Below are 20,009 nucleotides of genomic sequence, written 5' to 3'. Positions count from 1 at the left end.
CCTGTCTGCCCTGGACTGTGCAGAAGAAGGCTCCATTCCAGCTGCCACTCTGCTTTTTCCAAACTCCTTGTCAGCTCCTTCCCTTCTACTGTGTTGCCCTGGACATAATCCAGCTAATCAGATCCCAGCTGTGTTAGTTGTTCCTTGCATCCTGGAACTGGATGAGATGGGAGAATATGCTGGGCAGATCTGGGAAGGCCCCTGGGGTTCCCAACAGCATGGTTGGGCTCTGCCCTGTTTGGGCCTACATCCTTCCCTGTACCGAGCCAAACATGTACGCATGTTTAAAGATCTTTTTCTGGTTACAAAAACAATACATGCTGCCTATATGTGTATATGTTTCTGTGTCTACATAGTATATTTGTGTATGTAAATGTGCATGTGTTTATGTATATTTGTTTATGTATAATTATTGTATCCAAAATAAGTTCATACTATGTATACATCCTTTAAGTTGCTGTTTTTTCTTCTTCTCGCTTAACTTGGAGCTCTCCTGACTGTACAGTCACCCACTACATAGTGATCTTTTGGTTAATCGTGGACCGCGTGTACAACAGTAGTCCTATAAGACTAGTACCATACAGCCTGGGTGTGTAGTGGGCTGGACCGTCCAGGTTTGTGTAAGCGCACTCTGATCTTCACACAATGACGAAATCACCTAACAACGCAGTTCTCAGAACATGTCCCTGTCATCAAGTGACACATGAGTGTACATGCAAACCCAACCACCCTCTTAGCTGTCTGTGGCACCAAGGAGGGTCTCTTGCTTGCTGGGGGCTAGGGGAAGCCCTGGTGGTTGACCGAACATTACTGCTCTTTTTGACCAAGCTTCCTGCGCTTCTTGAGTTCTTGGGTCCTCTTTTATGGCTGTTCTGTCTCATCTCTCACTTCGTCTTTATAGATGCTGTCTCTGGGCCTATCTTTAGTGCCCCTTCTAATTTGTTTTGGTTTCAGAAACCAGATACCAAACTGTCTTAGTCCATTTGGGCTGCTGTAACAAAAATGCCATAGGCTGGGCAGCTTCAACAACAGTTTATTTCTCACAGTTCTGGAGGCTGGCAAGTCGAAGATCAAGGTGCTGGTAGATTCCGTGTCTGGTGAAGGCCCACTTCCTGTTTCTTTGATGGGCTTCTCCCTTTGTCCTCACTTGGGACCTCTTTCATAAGGGCACTAATCCCATTCCTAAGGGCTCCACCCTCATGTCCTAATCACCTCCCAAAGGTCCCAGCCCCAAATACCATTACATAAGGAGTTGGGTTTCAACGTGAGTTTTGAGGAGGTCACATGCTTTCAGTCCATAGCGCAAACCTGTTAGAATAGTGTCCCAGAGAAGGATACGTATGTTCTCAGATGAGACCATGAGAGCTTTTCGTTGAGTAACATGCAGGATCTTTAGCACAAGCTCTGGGTCGTAGGACTTGGTTGAATAGAGACATGTTTGTGTTTTCTTGGGTGCTGGTTGTGTCTCAGCCGGGCGAGGCTACTGTTTGCTTGACAAGTGGCTTCTGACTAGGTAGAGTGTTCTGGAGCTCTCCCTAGAGAGAATAGAAGGACTTTTAATGACTGCTGTCGGGAGCTCCTCTTATGTTTTTCTCAGTTCAATGTGTTATATTCTTTTTTCACTAGCATCTGTAAATATCTTATTTCCAGTTAGGCTTTTAAGAGTCTGAGTTAAGTTACTCAAGCAAGGAGTTTGGCTACAAAGATGAGATTTGGGGGCTATCAGTAGCTGAAGGCGAGGGGAAAGGGGGCAATCCAAGTCCCTTCTTTATTTCTCCTGAAACTTGGTTCACAATCTGGCCTTTCTCCAGGATCCACTTACAAGTCAGTGGAATCATGAGCCAGGGAGCCGATTCAGCGTTGATTCCACACGGCTTGTGGTGAGACCCTGGGCCACTAGAGTCTCTTTTGCTAAGTGCCTGGTGTTGCGGTTAAGTCAGTTTCAAATCTGAGTGTGTGTGGTGTATTTTGTTGGGCACACGTGCACAGTGCCACACTGAGCTTCCCCCGTTCTGGAAACATTCCTCTGTGCTGGAGTCTGCAGGTTGTGTGCCCTGCAAGGGAAAGAGGAGTTCGAGCTCAGTGTGACTCTAAGAGAACCCATGTTCTCCAGGACACACTTCTGTCTACGGCCGGCCTGGCAGCACAGCCCTCCACTGGGTGTGCAGCCCCCAGATTCTCTTTCATGGCGACTCAGTAGTTTTGACCTAATGAAATCAAAGACTTAGTCACCTTGGTGGTGTGGGGGATTGGAATTGGCCATCCCAAAATGTGTCTCTTTGGCATGAGGATTATTTGGGCCTGGTTATTTTTAAGAAACTGCAGACAAGGGAGAAGCTCTTAAAAGTAGAAGTTACCCTTTGTAAGAGACAATTACATTTGTAAAGGAAATCTTCGTCTGTACCAGGAAGAGGGGGATGACCTTATCTCTGGAAACTCTTATCAATGCGGAAGGCAAGGACTTAAATCTGCATTATAACCTTACTCTTGTTTACTGTGCTTCTCTGGTGATCTCCCATAACTGACTCCCACCCCCAACATCCTCCTTTGCCTTTAACTGATGATGGTGTTTAAGATGAGAGCCTCGGCCATTTTGGTGAGTTGCTCAGTTTTCCTGAGTCTCTCCCATGTATACATGTTATAAAGCTTTGTTTGATTTTCTCCTGTTATTCTATCTCATGTCAATTTAATTCATAGCCTGGCCAGAAGGACCTAGAGTGGGTGGAGGAAATGTCTTTCTCCCCTACAGTAGCAAATCACATTTCTCAACATTTCTAGTGCTTACAGGCAAAGGGCAGAATCAGAGCTGCAGTCATAAGGAGCTGCAGTAACAGGGGAGGCATTATCCTTACAGGTATTATCCCCATTTATGGGGCAAACACTGCAAGGGCCCAGGAGTCAAGTGGGCTTCCCAAAGGTCCCATAGTTATGGAGATTGATGTGGCTGGGAAGATTTCTGTTGTAGACATTCCTTGCTTGGGGACTACCTACCATCCATTCCACTTTCTGATTGCCTTTAGGGGAATTCTGTCTCCCCCATCCCGTTGGGCCAGGGTGAGTTGCTTATTTATTAGGGTTCCCTACCCTCTTCTAGCTACGAGATGGGCATATGACCCAGGATGGGCCAATTAGATGTTCCTCCTGTCTCTTCAAATCTGGTTACTCAGCTGCCATAGCCTTTCAATAAATTCCATTTTTGCTTTTGTTATCTAGAGTCAGTTCCTGTTTCCCGCAATTGTATTCAGTTTACAACCAGCTGTCACCAGGTCTGTGGGGTTCCTCAGTCTGTGTGTGCTTTTTTCCCTTTTCCTTGCCACTTCTCTCAGGGGTGCAGCCTGACCTGGACATGGCCAATGTTGATGGCTGTTGCCCCTTGAACCCTGCTGACATCTCAGCGTAGCCACGAAGTGATAACTACTTGAACCTAAAAATGGGACCTGCCTCATACACCTGACAGACACTAGGTGGTGGGGATCTTGGGGTAAGTGAGCCATCATCTGCTTTGGTTTTCCCTAGAGTGTCGGCCTGGAGAAGTCTAGCAGCCTGGCTTGGCAGAGCTAGCGTTGTGTTCATGGAAGACAGCACCTGACCGCCCAAGAAGGCTCTTAGCCTTTGGTTGTGTTGAAATCACATTCTCCCTTTACCTAAATATTGAGGATCGATATTGCAGAGCAAATGCCTTTTCTATAGACAGGATGAGCAAATTGAAGTGAAAGACCCTTTTCAGTCAGCCCGAAAAAATTACCAGTATGGTCAAGCTGTCTTAAGCAGAAGGGAAGTGTGCATGTGTGTCTGTCTGTCTGTCTGTGCACGTGCAGGCAGAGACAGTGTTTTTTGACAGGCCTGTCTAAAGCGGAATATTTTGATGAATAGAATTTAGTGTACAACAGTTTCAGAAATATCCGCTCACTCACAAATCCATCAAACTCTTACTCACACGAGATGCAGAGATGAATGAGACGGTCTGGTCTACCGAGAGCTCAGTTTCATTTCTGGAAGGTCTCCCTCTCTCTTCAGGACGGAAGATGGTCCTTTGGCCTGGAGGATACGAGCCTTCCTCCCTGATGCAGGGCTTGGGGCCACACTACGGCTTTTCCCTGGGTTTCCTCTTCAAGGGGAGGGAGGCTGGAGGAGCGCTCACACTTCCTGCTCGGGTGGACACTCCGCAAAGCTCAGAGGGAGGGTTTATGTCATAGGGAGCTCCCACCTCTCGCCTACACTGCCTCCTGTCACTCTTGGTGGGTGGTTGCAAAAACCTCCATGCCCCAGACCACTTTCACGTGGGAGCCGCACCCTGGAATTCTGAGGAATCGCTCCAGAAATAGATCTGCGTATGGAGATTTCCCCTCCCCTTTAGCAATGCTTAAGAACCAACTATTTCTTGATAATTAGGTAACATTTAAGTACCGGATAGGTAACTTTAGATTTCCGAGGTGGGAGGGGGGTGTTATATTTAGAATGAAGGCTCTTACTTAGAGGCAGTGTTTAATGAAGGCAGGGCCAGTTCTCTGGGGTGTCCAGCTGTGGCTCTGCCAGAATGGGCTGGTGACCTTGAGAAGTCACTTCATCTCTCCGGGCCTCAGTTTCCTCACCTGTTTAAAAAGATGTGATATGTGTGTGGAAATAGGAAATGATCTCTAGTTTCTTCCAGCTTCCCAGTGGGAAGATTCTATGGTCTCTTGAGAGATTTATTCTCCCAAGCCCTTGAATTATCTCCAGTAAAACTTGAGCAAAATGTAATCATTTAATAATATTCTGGAAAACTACATTTATAGTTCCTCTTTATTAAAAGATACCATGTTTTATTTATACATAGACACACATGTGCACATGCATTTGTGTACGTGTGTGTATGTATGTATGTATATATTATACTAACTTTGCTGTATTGTATATTAATACATATAATATATTTATGTGTGGGTGCTGATCTTATACAATTTTGTTGATACGGTTCATAGAAGTAAAACATGAAAATATTTAAAGTAAAGCAGAAATATAGTTAGCAGGCCCCAGGGTTCTACATTTTGCCCGCTGTCTCCCTTTGGGGACAGTTTCCATAAAGTGCTCTGTTTTAACACTGTGTCGTCTATGGAGGGACGGAATTCTTCATTATGTGGAGCAGAGGTTTTTCAAACTGTGTACGGTGGAACTTCAGAGCTCCATAGATAGTCTCCAAAATCCGAGAAAATACCTGAAAAAATAATTTAAAACTTTACTAGCCCACACCCAGGGAGCTTGGCGGGTTTGGGTTCCAGTGGCTGGCACAGTCTGTCTGCACTTGGGGTTACACGTTCCTGACTTCCCTCCTCTTCTGTGCACACCCCGCTGTGCTGTTGATACCTCCTGCATACTGCCTCTGCAGACGGATTAATGTGGTTTGTATGGTTAGGTAGCTCTCCTGCCCCGTCTGCTTTATTAAAGAATACCCCATGGTCACAGCACGAGCTGTTAAGAAACAGGTGCTGTTTGTCATTACTTACTGGTGTGTCAGGACTTTTCCAGGTACGGTGCTGCAGTTGACATCCCCAACTCCTAACGTCACATTTTCAAGTTCATCAAAGTAGCTTAATGGTTCTAATGATAGACTTTATAATAAGAATATGTTATAAATTGAGCTTATAAAATAAATGAAATACGGCTTTTCTCTGTGCATAGGAATTTCATATAAGATTCATTTGGAAAAATAGTTCTGTTGCTAAAAATGTTTGGAAGCCACAGATGTGGTGAAAAGAGCACAGATTTTAGAGGCAGACAGTTCTAGATTTGAGCCTCCGTTGCTTACTAACTAGATGGCCGTGCACAAAGTAATTTGCCTCTCTAAGCCATAGTTGCGTCGTCTGTAAAATGGGCCTACTCTCCAGCAGGCAGAATGTTTTGAAGATTATAGAGAAATGTACAAAGGGGCCTAGTCCAGTGCCTGACACGTAACGAAAAGTTCAACGTATAATAGCTATTATAATCTCTCTACACTGTGGAAATGCTTATATCTTATTGTATTTGCATATTTATTTACACAGGAAGCCTAGCATATGCATATCCTGGTAAACGTATTTTCCTATAATTTAGAGATGTTTTAGCAAACCAAAGTAGCACATTTCTCTTTCTGATACAGCTTGATGGCAAATTAAATTTATTTCCTTTTCTTTCGTCTTGAAAGTGTGTGGAACCTTAACAGAACAATTTCTCGTTAGTTTTTTTGTAGTAGAAAAAAAATCAAAGAGCCGGTGGGAACTGCTCTTATGCATTGAGACTCCAAAATGCTGCTTCATTTTTATGTACACGCTCTTTGTGGGTGGACTGCAGAAATCCCTGCTCTTGGAAATGTTTTTGAGCCCCCTGGGAAACTGACTAGGGAAAAAAGAGCTAATTTAAAAAGCTGCCATCCGCCTCCTCTAATTAACTTGCTCTCCGCTCCTGGGAGAGGGTGCAGAAATATGAAAACAATGCAGGCGACGCTGGAAATGAATGCCTTCCAGTGGTCCACAGTAGCCCTTGGTGTTTTGACGCAGAAATAGTTCATGGTACACAGGCAAGGAACCACAAAGGGGCTTGGTGTGCCCTCACCCCGCGCACAGGGCAGTGGTGAATGGTGGTCCCTTCCAAGCAGGTGTGCAGGCCGGGCAGCTGCAGCAGAGGAGAGCTCATTGGAATTCAGCAGCTTGAACCCAAGAGCATCCGGCCCTCCCTGTCGCTTGCTTGTGCTGCTGGGAAAGAGCAGAGGGCCTTTGTGCTCTAAAGCCACACATCGCCAGGGCCCAGGGATGGAGAAGGCATGGGAAGAGTGTGCAGCCTCTCGTTCCGTGTCTCTGCTGGACGCCGGAGAAGCTCACCACATCTGTGGCTGGTGGTGCAGCTAACTTTTTCATGACATCTTAAAGAGATTTAGATCCCACAGATACCACCGAGGGAATTAGGGGTGAGAATTTGGGGGGCAGAGGCTGTTCTTCAGCAGAGATGGCTTTTGCCTCCTGTCGGATGTGGCCCCTGGTGGAATGGGCCCAGTGGATGTGGACAGCGGTGACCAGCAGTGGGGACTCCAGTCTGCGGGTCCTTCAAAGAAGCTCTGGAAAGAGGCAAGTTGGCTCTATGTGTCTCATCAATGTTGCTCCTGACTCAGGTGGTGCTGGGGGCCGGGGCGACACCCAGGGCCCACCAGGCTGATGCAAACGCTTATTCCTCTCTGATGCTCAGTTGTGTACCTTCCTTGTGTTTTTCATACCGGTGAACAGACTCCAAAACTTCAGGTACCTAGATCTGTTGTTGTTGAAGTGTGGATATTTCATTCTCCCTCTAGACAAAAGCTCAGACCTTTACTATTAATGTGTGTTTGTAAAAAGTCCGTATGCCCCCTGTTGTGTTTGCATGAATTAAGGCTTTACTCATGAAATTTAATAGTGTGCAGGCTTCAGCTCATTGGATCCCATCAAAAGCAGCTCTGATATTTCTGTTCATCTCTTTGGGTCCCGAGAGGGCTTTGTGGCTGGTTGGAGGAGCCAGAGTCCTTGGGGGTGGGGGTCTTTGGCACTGATAAAGTGAGTTATCAACAAACAAGTTATAAAAGCATCCATGTAGATTTTTCTGAAGAACTCACCAAATGGCTCCTTTTTCCTGTCCTGGCTGACTATAGAGGGATTGGTTTGGTTCCTGGTTCTCTCTGCCCACTGGCAGATGGTCTTTAGAAGATGCTGACCTCTGCTGAGGTCACTGGTCCTTTGACCCTTATGGGAGCTCAGTAATGTGAGCGTTTCATGCTCCATACTCACCTGACGCATCACCCTCTGATTATAGGTCTTTACCCAGATTTGCCCACTGGGCGGCTTGTTCCAGTAGCAATCATTGTATCCACCCCCTTGATCATTACCTTCCTTGTTGCAAATGAATACGTAGCATTTTGGTTTATTTAAAATATCCTGAGATGGGAATCAGGCTGCTTTCTTGCACTCTGGCATCCTCAGAGCGAGGTGGGGCAAGCACCGTGGGTCGACCCCCAGGCATCTTGAGCAAGTGAGGAGCTGCCCCCTAGCCTGAGGACACATTCCTGGCTCAGTGATTTGAGGAGGCCTCATACTTTCTCACTTAAAATTGAGTCACCACTGGAAGCAGGGTGATGGAGAAGGGCTCTCTGCACTTGAGCCCAGGACAAGACTTTAGTTTGGTAAGCGGCCTCCCCTGCTGGGGCATCCTGTGGTTGGAATTTTGGCCCAGTTCTCTGGGTGAAGACTCTTCCTTGAGAGCAGACTTTCTTGCAGGCCAGTGAGGGCCATTTTCACACCATTGGGGTCAGTGGCCTATGCTTTGTGTCTTGGTCTGGCACATCCTCCAGCTGGCTGGCTGGCTTGCTGGTTTCATTCCTTCATCCCTTCATTCATTAGGTTTATTCATTCGTTTAACCAATGTTTATGCACTGCTTCCTGGTATAGGTTCAGGGATGCTGTGATAAACAAGGCCGGCTGCCCTCATGGCCTTTTCAGCTCAGTAGAGGAGAAAGATAATTGACACAATTAGAAAGTGAATAAATCTCTAGTAACAAGTTATGAGAAGCACGGGGACAGAAGGGCAGCGGGAGAGAATGATGAGGTGGGGTGGGGAGAGGCCAAATGAGATTGAGTTTCCTGGGGTGGGGATCCTATGGGGGTGTTGAAACCACAGTATCAAAAAGTGTCCCTGGAAATGCCTCCATATCAGTTTGACTGAACTGATGCCAAATAACACGTGCCAAAGTTGATCAAAAGATTCCACTGTTTGTATTTGCCACTAAGGCTAGAAATATGTATTTCAAATAGAGCTGAGTTCAAAGAATATATCATTTGGGCACAAAGCTGGTGATAATGAGATTCCCCCTTGGGAATCATGCTGTGAAATGACTTTCCTCGCATCTGTCCTCAAACAGTTTAATTGGCAGGGAGCCTGCTTCTGCCGGTCCCGGGTGGGAGTCAGAAGGCTGCACGCTGCTCAGCTGCATGGCCCCTGGTCCCTCGGAGCAAACGTGGCCCTGGCCCCTGCCTAACCCGGGTTTCTCCCCCTCTCTCTCCATCAGGAGTTCTGACTCTGAAGAAGCATTCGAGACCCCGGAGTCAACGACCCCTGTGAAAGCTCCACCAGCTCCACCCCCGCCACCCCCCGAAGTCATTGCAGAATCTGAAGTCAGCGCACAGCCTCCCCCGGAAGAACCAGGTAACCAAGGCTCAGGTGCCCCCTGAGGGAGGCCCGGGAGCTGCCCTGTGGCTGATCCCCAGGGAACTCACAGCAACTACTCCTGGGGCGTGGCTGGAGGAGGGCACCCTCCCCAGGGGCTGTTGCTGGAGCTCCTTAGACAAGCCCAGCTGCTGGGGCCTCTAGGCTCTGGGCTGTGTTTTATGTGGGTGGAAGCTAAGGGGAGCAGGTACAGTGGATTCTTCTTTTGCTTTGCAGAAGTTTAGGGGAGGCGTCTGGGAAAACCACGCATTTATCTCTCGGTGCCTTTCACCTGGCACCCAGAACTGGGTTTGGGTGGGGAAAGAGGGTCTTGGAAGTTTCTGTCTTGGATTCTGATTTTAGCCCCCTGCTCCTGTAAGAACACTGGTTCTGGACGCCCGTGTGGACCTGCAATTTGTTACAGATCACAGCCCCACCGGGCTTGAGGGACGCAGATATTTAGTGAATGCGCAAGAAGAGAAAGTAACAGCTGAATCCGTGCGTGGACAGCTCTTTGTTCCTCATGAACGCCAAGTGACCTGATTTCTTAGCACTTTCCCACATCCTTCTCCCCGAGTGTGGCTTAAAACACACACCTTTCTGTGCCTTTTAGACGTGGCGATGACTGGGGGTGACCGTTGGGGATGGGACAGATCTCATTCCCCAACCCCCAGCCTGTTCACCTGCCTGGTGTTCTCTGCGTGCATCCTCCAGTTACACCAGCAGGGCTGGGATCACCTCTAGCATGAAAGTTTAACATGAGGCCTGGAAGGAGAGGGGACTGCTAGAAATGGTCCCACAGGCTCGTCAGGGGGCCAGGTGGTCCCAGAAATGGCCCGGCTGGCCGGGTGGGAGCCAGATGGTACTGTCCTTGGACCTGGATGGTCTGCTCTGGACCCCACACTTTAGGGCTCCACTCTGGCCTTCCTCAAGCCATAGCCGTCACTATGTGAGGAGTCTGCAGGGCTGAACTAGACCGTGCTCTGGATACCTGGAGCAGCCACTCCCTGGGCCCACCCGCTCCCCTTCTTCTGGCTCGTCTTCCCAGAGCTGACTGCCTGTGTCTGTACCTCTCAGCTGAGGAGGAACCAAGGATGGGGCTGGGATGTACAGGTGGGGTGTCCACACACCTGTACTCAAGGCCACCACAGGTGAGGGCTGGAGCTTGGGTGGGAGGAGAAGGAGCAGGGCAAGGATGGGACCTCCATTTGTACTCGTTCCTTGGCCAGGTGGGCTGAAAAATAGAATAACATTTTGACCTTGACGTTAGTTTTACAAAGACATGGGTGGAGGTCTTTCTACCTGCACTGGCTTCAAGCAGGCCATTGTTTTAGAAAGAGCAGACACTCCAGGACTTTGTTCCTAAGCACCTATGCTCCCTGGTGCTGGGAGAAGAGGGTAGGACAGTTTTTAGGGAGAGCAGGTGCCTTTGCTGGTGTCGGACAAATGCAGTTTCCATATTCTCCCCTTTGACAGCTCCTCAGCTAGCAGGACATGATTCTGCACAGCCACTCTAGACACTGGGCTCTGAGAGGGTGATCATCAGGGCTTGTTTGATTTTAAGGTAGAGAAGAAGCCAGAAGAAGGGCTGCTTGCTTTTCTCAGAGAGTCTCTTGCATCCCCACTTTCTTTCCTTCCTGTAATAAAGTGTGTAAAAATTTCACTTCCTATAATTTTGTAAAACATTGGCCCTTAGGTTTTAATAGAAAGTGGCTGAATTACAAACAGATTGTAATCCCTAGGTCAAACATGTAATTAAGATTAAATTATCCTTTCTTGTGGATATATAAGCTCATGCCTATAAATCTGTGGGATACTTTAGAGAAGAATTTGGAAGGAAAATGATGGCATTTTACAGTGTCTGGTCCATCCCCAAGCACCAAGCAGTGTACAGAGGAAGACCGTGGCGGTGGGCCTGTGTGCACCCTCCAGGACTTCCAGCTCACGTCCCGACCAGCCCTGGGGACTGGTTTGCCACTTCTCTTCTTTGGCCAGTCCTTGTTTCTTCTGCCTGAGTTTTTTCCAACAAACCAAAGAACAGCTTTCATTCGCAAAAATAAACGCACGCACCACAGCCACCTCTTTCTTAGATGGCACTTTCTGAAAGAAGGAGCATTATAGAGGATTAAGAGAGAACCCCTCCGAGGAGGGGTTGGAGCCGTCAATTGCCATGAGTCACAGCCCCTCAGAACCTTGCTTACACCTGTTGGAGTCTTGAACAGGGACTCTCCGCATCTCCTTGGAAAACTACAATGAGGCTAAATGTCTGCGGATTATACTGGAAGGACACTGACGGTTGGCATGTATCTGCCTGAAGCGCCCCTGCACTCGTTCAAAAGGCTGCCTTTCCATCCTGCAGACAGCGTGGGGCACGGCACAGGCGTGAGAAGAGGCTGTGCTTGCTTGTGGAGGTGGCTAGAGGAAAAGAAAGCTTCCTTCTGAGAACCACGGGAAATAAAGGGCAAGAGAGGAGAGTCTGTTCTTTGGTTTTCCTCTGCAGAGTGCCAGGACGTTGCCAAAGGTGTCAAAGGAACCACATGAAATAATAGATGAGACCTCTGCAGTGAACAGAGACATGATTTTTTCCTCCTGGAAAGCTACATTTTACAAAACAATCTGTCGCCTTATCTTGGGTCCTCCCACCATGTTTTGCTCCAGGGGATTGGAGGATGGGCGAGACCTGGGTGTTCCACTTTGCGCCTGCCATCCTCTGGACCAGGCCAGGATGCAGCTTATCTGAGCCCCATTTTCTTATCTGTAAGATGAAGAGGGTGACCTGAGAGTCCTCTGAGATCCTTCCCACTCTGCCTTCCATGGTCCTGTTAATAGACCGCTTGGCTGCTGTATAGTGGCTGTGTTATTAGAACTCAAAACTGGCCACTGAGGGACATAAACAATAGTTCCCATTGAGGGATCTGCCATGTGCCAGGCCTGTGCTGGGAACTCTGTGTGTTTCATCTCCTGTTCAGAAGAGAAAAATCCTCAGTGCTCAGCATCTCTGTCCCCGGTCATCCACACTTCATTGCCCTCTCTCTGCTCCTCCCTCTCTCCTGGCCCCTTTGGAGGGGTCCAGGAGCTCCGTTCGTGCTCTTGTGCACGTGACCACTGGTGTCTCCAGTGGTGAACTCACTCTCAGTTTAAGGTGTTAACAGTGATACTGATGCTTGGGTCCTACCTCTAAACCACTGAGTTAGAATCGACTGGGGTAGGACAAGGCAATCCACTTCTGTGCAGCCCAATGTGACAACCCCCATGGGTAAGGAGAAAACACACAGGCGGGTGCCTTAGTGACAGCTGGCAGGTGGCACATGTTGCCTAGGCAGAGGCCGGGTCTGCTCCTGGGCACTCCAGCTATTGGGCCAGGGGTATATGTGGTCCACCACCCCCAGATCCAAAACTTATGCATCCCAGGATGGAGGGACGATGGGAGTTCAGGGGCCACGTGGGAAGGTGAGGAAACCTGAGAGGACAGTGGCCTCACTTGCCCACTGTTGCCGTGCTCACACTGCCCTGGACCCCTTGGGTGGGCACACCGAGCACCGGGCGGGGCCCTGAGCCTCTGGACGCACATTTACTTCCCTTAGTGACCTCGCTGGAGGATCTCGACTGCACTCGTCGTCCAGCTCAGCGGCCCCTGCCGGCTCAGCCAGCCATGAGAGTATCCCACAGTGCTTCGGGGCCCACACACCCCAAACAGGCGACTCAGGGCCTGTTATTCCCCCAGGAGGCCAGAGGTATAAGCCAGGCCGTATATATGTTGCCCTGTTACAGATGACTTTTGGTAGTAAGAACAGAACAACAGGCAATATTTGGGAGCGTTTTCTTTGCAGTGGACATATTAGAGACCTAACCTCTAATGCTGCAGCGACTGGGGAGGTGGGACTGGGGACAATGACAATGAGACACAGCGAGGTTAGGAACTTTGGTTAAGGTCACCGAGCTGAATAATGGCAGAGCCAAGGTCTCAGCCACGTTTTGTCCAGCTCTGATCCCTCTGCCACTGACTTTTCTTGCATCAGAACTGGGGTGTGTGATGTTCTCCTAGTGATTTGTCCTCGAGCTGTCTTCTTGAGCTTATAAAGAAGGCATTTTTCTGAAACTTCTCATTTCGTGCTCAGGATGATAGTTGAGGGAGGCTGGAAGGGAAGTTTGAGGACACAGAGCCTGAGTGGCCCCTGTCACAGCGTGTTTAGTTATTGCCTCTATTGGTCATTTTCCTGCCACCTCCGAATGAAGAGCAGTGAAGTCTGTAAGAGGAAAGCCCCTTTGTGCTTATGCCGGGCCAGGCCTGGGGTGGACCACGGCGTGCCTGGCAGGCAGCTCTGTGGGGCATCCCAGGCAGGACAGCAGGTGAGGACTCCGCAGGAAAGCTGCTGACTTCTGGCAGGGAGGATGCAGGAAGAAAGCAACAGTCAGCAAAGCAGGACGGAGAATGGCATTTGATGTGCTCAGGGCTGCACAGGTCCCAGCTTTGCACACCGCCCCATAGTGGGGCTGTCAGCCCGCGGTGCTCCTGGGTCCCTGTGGGGTGATGTCACTTTTTGCCCCAGCCAGCAAAGTCCCCTTTCAGCTCTGCCAGTTCTAACTAGGGCTGCTTCACTTGGCTGCTCACAGGTGGACTCTGGTGGAAACCATCTGGTTTTCAGAGAGAATTTCTCCATCTCTCAATGAGTCACCCTGGGCAGTAATTGTCATTACCCACAGTGCCTTGAGCAGCACTGGTCCCACCTTAGCCTTTGGGAATTGGATGGAGGTCCGAGAGCATGGATAGTATGAGAGCAGAGCAGATGTCCAGGAAGCAGCAGGCACAGGCCCGCTGGGTGGGGGTCCTCAAGACCCAGCAGGGTCGCTGTGAGACTCTGAAGGCCCACTGAGTCAGGGAGGGAAGCTGGCTTCGCATGGGCCTCCTGCCCCTCTTTGCTGGTCCTTTCTGAGTTTAGCAACGAGGGTGGGCACTCGGACCGTCTGCCTGTCATTTCACCCATCCTGACGCCTCAGACCTCTGAGGCAGAATCCTTGCAGGCCATCCGAGCTCACCTCAGAGATCAGTCCAAGCCAGTCGAAGTGTCCTCCACATCATTTCTGTGCCAAATATTAAACCATTGCCCCTGGAGGTGTTAAGAACTAGGATAGTCCAGATAGGAAGCAGGTGAGGTGGTAGCCCAGCACTCAGACTTCCCTGCTCATGGGGCTCACCTGTGACAGCTGTGAAAATGGGGGTTCTGAGCCCCCACTCCAGGCCTGCTGAACTGCTTCTCCAGGGAGGAGCCAGGAGTCTGGGGTTTTAATGAGCGTCTTAGGCGTGTCTTAGCATAGACAAGTTTGGGAAACATTCAGTTCATCATGGACTTGCTGCAAGTCACCCACACCTGCCAGCAAGATGCCACATAAGGACCGAGTAATGCTCCATTTATGTCTCGTTAGCCTACTTAAAATGGAGACCTTTTCCAGAATAAACACTATGAATTGCAATAGATTATTACTTATGTGCTTAGGTGTAAAGCTATGCTCCCTGTGTGTAAGGCCATTGACCCTTGGTGTGCTGGTTTAAGGTAAGAGTCTGTGAGTGTGGGGGGCCATGTGTTGACACCTTTGGTCCTCTGGGCCCCGGGGTCCCTGCAGGAGCAGGCGGGGCCAGTGCGAGGGCAGAGAGAAGCACCAACCCAGCCGGCAGTCAGTGCTCCAGTTAGAAACAGTCCAGCACAGCTGAGAGATGTGGCCTTTGGAGACGGTAGGGTGACATCAGTTGAGTGGCATTAGTTGCCCCTTATTGGCTTTCTCCCTTTCCTCAGAATTCCCTCTTGTTTCTAAACACATTTGTGTTTTTGCCTAGCTTGGGAGTTTTATTGCCTAGCACTGATGTATGGACTGCATTGTGTCCCCCAGATTTGTATGTTGAAGCCCTAACCTCCCAACGTGAGTGTATTTGAAGATGGGATCTTTAGGGAGGTGATTGAGGTTACATACGGTCATAAGGGTGGGGCCCTAACCCAATAGGACTGGTGTCCCTGTAAGAAGAGGAGGACGCAGGGATGCTCTCACACAGAGAAAAGACCAGGTGAGGACACAGATGACAGCCATCTGCAAGCCAAGGAGAGGGGCCTCAGAAGAAACCAAACCTGTTGACACCTGGATCCTGGACTTGCAGCCTCCAGAACTGTGAGAGAACACCTGTCTGTTGTTGAAGCCCCCAGTCCGTGGGACTTGGCTATGGCGGCCTGGACAGACTGACAGAACTGAGAACCGCCTACTGAGCCTTTGCATATGATGAACCAAGGATGCTGATTTTGTCATCAGACTGAGCCAAAACTGGACCCCGGGGAGGCGTTGGTGTCCAGGGCAAGCATGAGGTGGACAACATGTTCACGTGGATGGATCCCTCTGGGGTCTTGTCCTTGCTTCTCTGTGCCCACAGCATACCCTATTTGTGGAATGAATGAATGAGTGAATGAATGGTCTTCATGCAGCTATGGTGTGTGGATGTTCAGAAATCCACCGAGGGGACTGGGAACCCAATTGGACCACACTTGCTCTGGAATATCAGGGCCTACATGTGGCAGTGGCCTTTCCCTGGCTTACCCAGGGTTCCTCTGAAGAGGGCATGGAGGTCACCACATGATAAGACAGCGATTCTCAAGCGGGGACAGTTGTGGCCCCCAAGGGGACATTTAGCAGTTTCTAGAGACATTTTCGGTTGTCACAGCTCGGGTGGCGGATGCTACAGGCATCCAATGGGTAGAGGCCAAGGATGCTGCTAAACATCCTACAGTGCACAGGACAGCCCCCCACGACAAAGAGCTCACCATCCCGAAATGGCCACAGTGCTGAAGTTAAGAAACCCTGCAGCCAGATTAGATTTCCTGGCCCATGGTGATTTAATTAGGGAATGTCAGTTCTAAAGAGGAAAGCCATGTTAAGCAGGCAGGGAGCTTTCCTTCCAGAGCAAACAGTGAGCAGATGGTTAAGCCAAATATCTGCTGACTGTTGCCTGATTCCGAGAGAACCGCAGACATCTGAAGGGCCTCGGAAGGCTTCCTCGGGCTGCTGGGGCATGCGAAGTGGCCTGAGACACCGCAAGTCAGCGGTTGTGGGCCTTGCTTTGGAAACGATGGGATGGGCTGAGGCTTTTTCTCCCTCCTGCAAGGCCCACATGAAAGCACCTGGTCCCCTGGTCTTCCTGTGCCCTCTGCACGGTGTGTCCAAGGCCCGAGTCCTGGAGGAAATAGGGAGGGAGTTGACTTCAGAGTGAAGAAGGGAGAGGATGCCCCTCCTCTGCAGAGGGGAAGGAACAGGAGGGTTTGAGATGATGGAGGAGTCATTTGGCGGACAGAGCAGAGCTGAGAGGCTTCACGCCAGCGCTCCCCCTTCTGGGACCTCTGCTCCAAGTAGGACGGTGGGTGGCCTTGGGTGCAGAAGAGAGGGCAAGTTTTGAAACCATGACTGGCTAATAGACGTGCTTCCGGACGATGCTCTCAGTTCAAGAGCCGTTATTGAGGCTGCGAGAGAAAGTACGACAGTTCCGGGGAAAACAGATCAGTCAAACCAGTTCGTGAACTCGGCGGGCTTGTGGTTTCCTTGTCTCCGGCAGCACTTCATCTCCTGGGGGCTCTGCCAAGTGCTCCCGGAGAAAGGTTTGCTTGTGAGCAGGGTCAGTGAGCACCGCATGAGACCCTCAGCGCCTGGAGTTTTGCAACAGTGAGCAGGAGCCGCTGGGAGGAAATCTCCAGTAAGAAGCCAGTTCGAGTTTAATCGAGCATCTTCCAAACTGTGTGTTTGTGGGGATGAGGAATTGGGCTGCCAGATTTAGCAAATAAAAATACGGGATGCCCGGTTACATTTGAGTGTCAGGTAAACAACACATAATTGGGACATGGGACATATTTATACTAAAAAACTTATTTATCTGAAATTCAAATTTAACTGAACATCCTGTATTCTATCTGGCAGTTAAACCAGGGGGCAGGGGGCGGTCTGGGAGTATACCTCCTGCCAGTGGAACTCCCTCTGGGAACACCGTCCCCAGGCCTGTGTGTGCCAGCTCTTTAGTTCCTTGTCTGCAGGCCACTTTGCAACATTTGCCCTCCTTTGTCTATGGACACGCTTTGAGTTTGCTGGCTGATCATTTTCTGGCATCCTGACTGCCCGGGGCAGCTGTGAACCCAGCAATGCCTGAAAGGCTCCACCCGGTGCAGGCCGAGCCCAGAGGAGCCCAGCCCAGGCCAGGCTGGCCGGATCCCCGTGAGCAGCGGGGTCAGGAGAGGAGGGAGCATCTCTTGGCCAAATTTGGAGCATGTGCAGCGTGTTGTAAAATCAGGAGCGTCTCCTTGGCCGGCAGTGGCTGAGGGGTTGGAGAAGCTGGGAGGGAGCCGCAAAAAGAGGAGAGGAAGGGCCAAGAAGAGGAGCATAGCAGGCAGGTTGGAGGGAGAGATGACAGGGGATGCCTGGAGCAGGGACAGGTGGCAGACGGGCGGTCTCAGGCCTGCTGCAGTTGCCTGGGGACCTCCACACAAAGGCTTCCTGCTGCTCCTCACAACAGCTCTGACTATGGGTAGTCAAGAACAGGCTTGATGATGATAGCAGCTGTTTATTGAAGGCTTACTGTGCTTTGCTTACATTATTGCTCTGTCGTCTTCTCCCTTGCTTTAGCCACACTGGCCTCTGATGTTTCTGTAACACACCAGACATGCTTCCACCCCAGGGCCTTTGCACTTGCTCTTCCCTTTGCCTAGGATGCTTCCCCACAGATATCTTCCTGGTTCATGCCTTTGCCTTGTTTCCAGTCTTTGCTTAAATGTCTCCTCCTTGGAGGACTTTGCCCAACTACCTTATTTTAAAATTGTAATGCCCCTGTCTTGGCTTTATTTTTCTCCAGAACACTTATCACCATCTGACAGTCTGTGCATTTTACTTATTTGTTTCTTGACTGTCTTCTCCTTGAAGAATGTAACTTCTGGAGGGCAAGGATTTTCTCTGTTTTCTTCATTGTTGAATCCCCAGCACTCAGAACGGTGCCTGGTCCAGACTGGGCACTTGGTAAAGGGTTTTTGAATGACTGAATGATCTGAGCTTTTCCTTAGACAGCCCTTATCACTCTCATTTGATGAAGGAGAGAACTGAGGGTAAGCCTGTCCAGGGTCTGGAGCTAATAATGGGAGCTAAGAATGAGAGCAGGGTTTGTACCCAAGCCGTGTGCCCGCCCCGTGCTGGGCCAGGTTGGCCAGGGGGCTCTGTTTAGAGGGGAATCATCTGGCACGAGATGAGAAATGCTCCCAAGTGTCCTTAAGTGACTGCTTTGTCTCCGTTCCTCAGGATGTGGTTCTGAGACGGTCTCTGTCCCCGATGGCCCCCGTAGCAGCTCGGTGGAAGGCAGCCCTTTCCGTCCTCCGTCACACTCCTTCTCTGCCGTCTTCGATGAAGACAAGCCGATAGCCAGCAGCGGGACTTACAACTTAGACTTTGACAGCATCGAGCTGGTCGATGATTTTCAGGCCTTGGAGCCTCGCTGCTCAGACTCTAAGAATCACGAATGCAAAGTGAACACGCGGAGGAAGTCCACGGATTCGGTCCCCGTCTCTAAGTCCACGTTATCCCGGTCTCTCAGCCTGCAAGCCAGTGACTTTGATGGTGCTTCTTGCTCGGGCAGCGCCGAGGCCGTGGCCCCGGCCCCAGATGCCTACAGCACGGGTTCCAGCAGTGCCTCCAGCACCCTTAAGCGAACTAAAAAACCGAGGCCACCTTCCCTAAAAAAGAAACAGATCACTAAGAAACCCCCTGAAACCCCCCCAGTGAAAGAGACACAACAAGAGCCAGCTGAAGAAAGTCCCATCCCCATTGAGGAGAATCCAGCGTCCGAGACAAAAACGGAATCCACTGGGACGGAAGGTTCCGTACCAGCCTTACTGGAGGAGGCTCGTCTCAAACCAGCTGCTGCGTCTGAGGCCGGCTGCCCTCTGGACTCAGAGGGCGCAGAAGGGGCCGTCCCTCCAGCTCCTGGAAGTGGCAGAGTGCAGAACTCACCCCCCGTTGGAAGGAAAACGTTGCCTCTTGCCACGGCCCCAGAGGCAGTGGAGGTGACCCCATCAGATAGTGGGGGACAGGAGGACTCCCCAGCCAAAGGGCTCTCGGTGAGGCTGGAGTTTGACTATTCTGAGGACAAGGGTAGTTGGGAGACCCAGCAGGAAAACCCCCCTCCTACCAAAAAGATAGGCAAAAAGCCAGTTGCCAAAATGCCCCTAAGGAGGCCAAAGATGAAAAAAACACCCGAGAAACTCGACAACACTCCTGCCTCGCCTACCAGATCCCCCGCTGAACCCAATGACATCCCTATTGCTAAAGGTACCTACACCTTTGATATTGACAAGTGGGATGACCCCAATTTTAACCCTTTCTCTTCCACCTCAAAAATGCAGGAGTCTCCCAAACTCCCCCAACAGTCATACAACTTTGACCCAGACGCCTGTGATGAGTCCACTGACCCCTTTAAGACGTCCTCTAAGACCCCCAGCTCACCTTCTAAATCCCCAGCCTCCTTTGAGATCCCAGCCAGTGCTATCGAAGCCAATGGAGTGGACGGGGATGGGCTAAACAAGCCCGCCAAGAAGAAGAAGACGCCCCTAAAGACGTAAGTTCAGGGTGCAGGTGGTAAGATCGGAGGCGGGCTGTGCATTGGCTGGGATCCTTGGTCATGCAAACTTGGGCTGCCGTAACCCCTCCCCCATCTGCCGTAGTGACGCCATGTTTGTGGCAAGATACGTGTTTTCCTTCCTCTCTGCACCCACAGTGTTGGCATTTCTCATCCACGTATCCCTTTGGGTCTAGAGTCCTTGATTTTT

At 50.2% G+C, this 20,009-nt stretch overlaps 1 protein-coding gene across 40 annotated transcripts in view; it reads left to right on the top strand.

The window, feature by feature from the left end:
• TACC2 (transforming acidic coiled-coil containing protein 2) overlaps positions 1 to 20,009 on the top strand; it is a 210,221-nt gene that overhangs the window by 151,447 nt on the left and 38,765 nt on the right. For 38 of the 40 annotated variants that reach the window (XM_070579050.1, XM_070578132.1, XM_070577892.1 and 35 more), the window contains 2 exons: positions 9,041 to 9,177; positions 18,487 to 19,798. In XM_070579050.1, coding sequence (XP_070435151.1) covers positions 9,041 to 9,177; positions 18,487 to 19,798 — 1,449 coding nt within the window. Of the gene's footprint in view, positions 1 to 6,510; positions 7,077 to 9,040; positions 9,178 to 18,486; positions 19,799 to 20,009 lie in introns of those variants that run through there. The other 2 variants (XM_070579824.1, XM_070579502.1) reach the window with 2 other exon arrangements.

The sequence above is a fragment of the Equus przewalskii genome, chromosome 1, assembly GCF_037783145.1.
Source record: "Equus przewalskii isolate Varuska chromosome 1, EquPr2, whole genome shotgun sequence".
NCBI lineage: Eukaryota > Metazoa > Chordata > Mammalia > Perissodactyla > Equidae > Equus > Equus przewalskii.
This window is presented reverse-complemented; position numbering and strand designations above follow the sequence as displayed.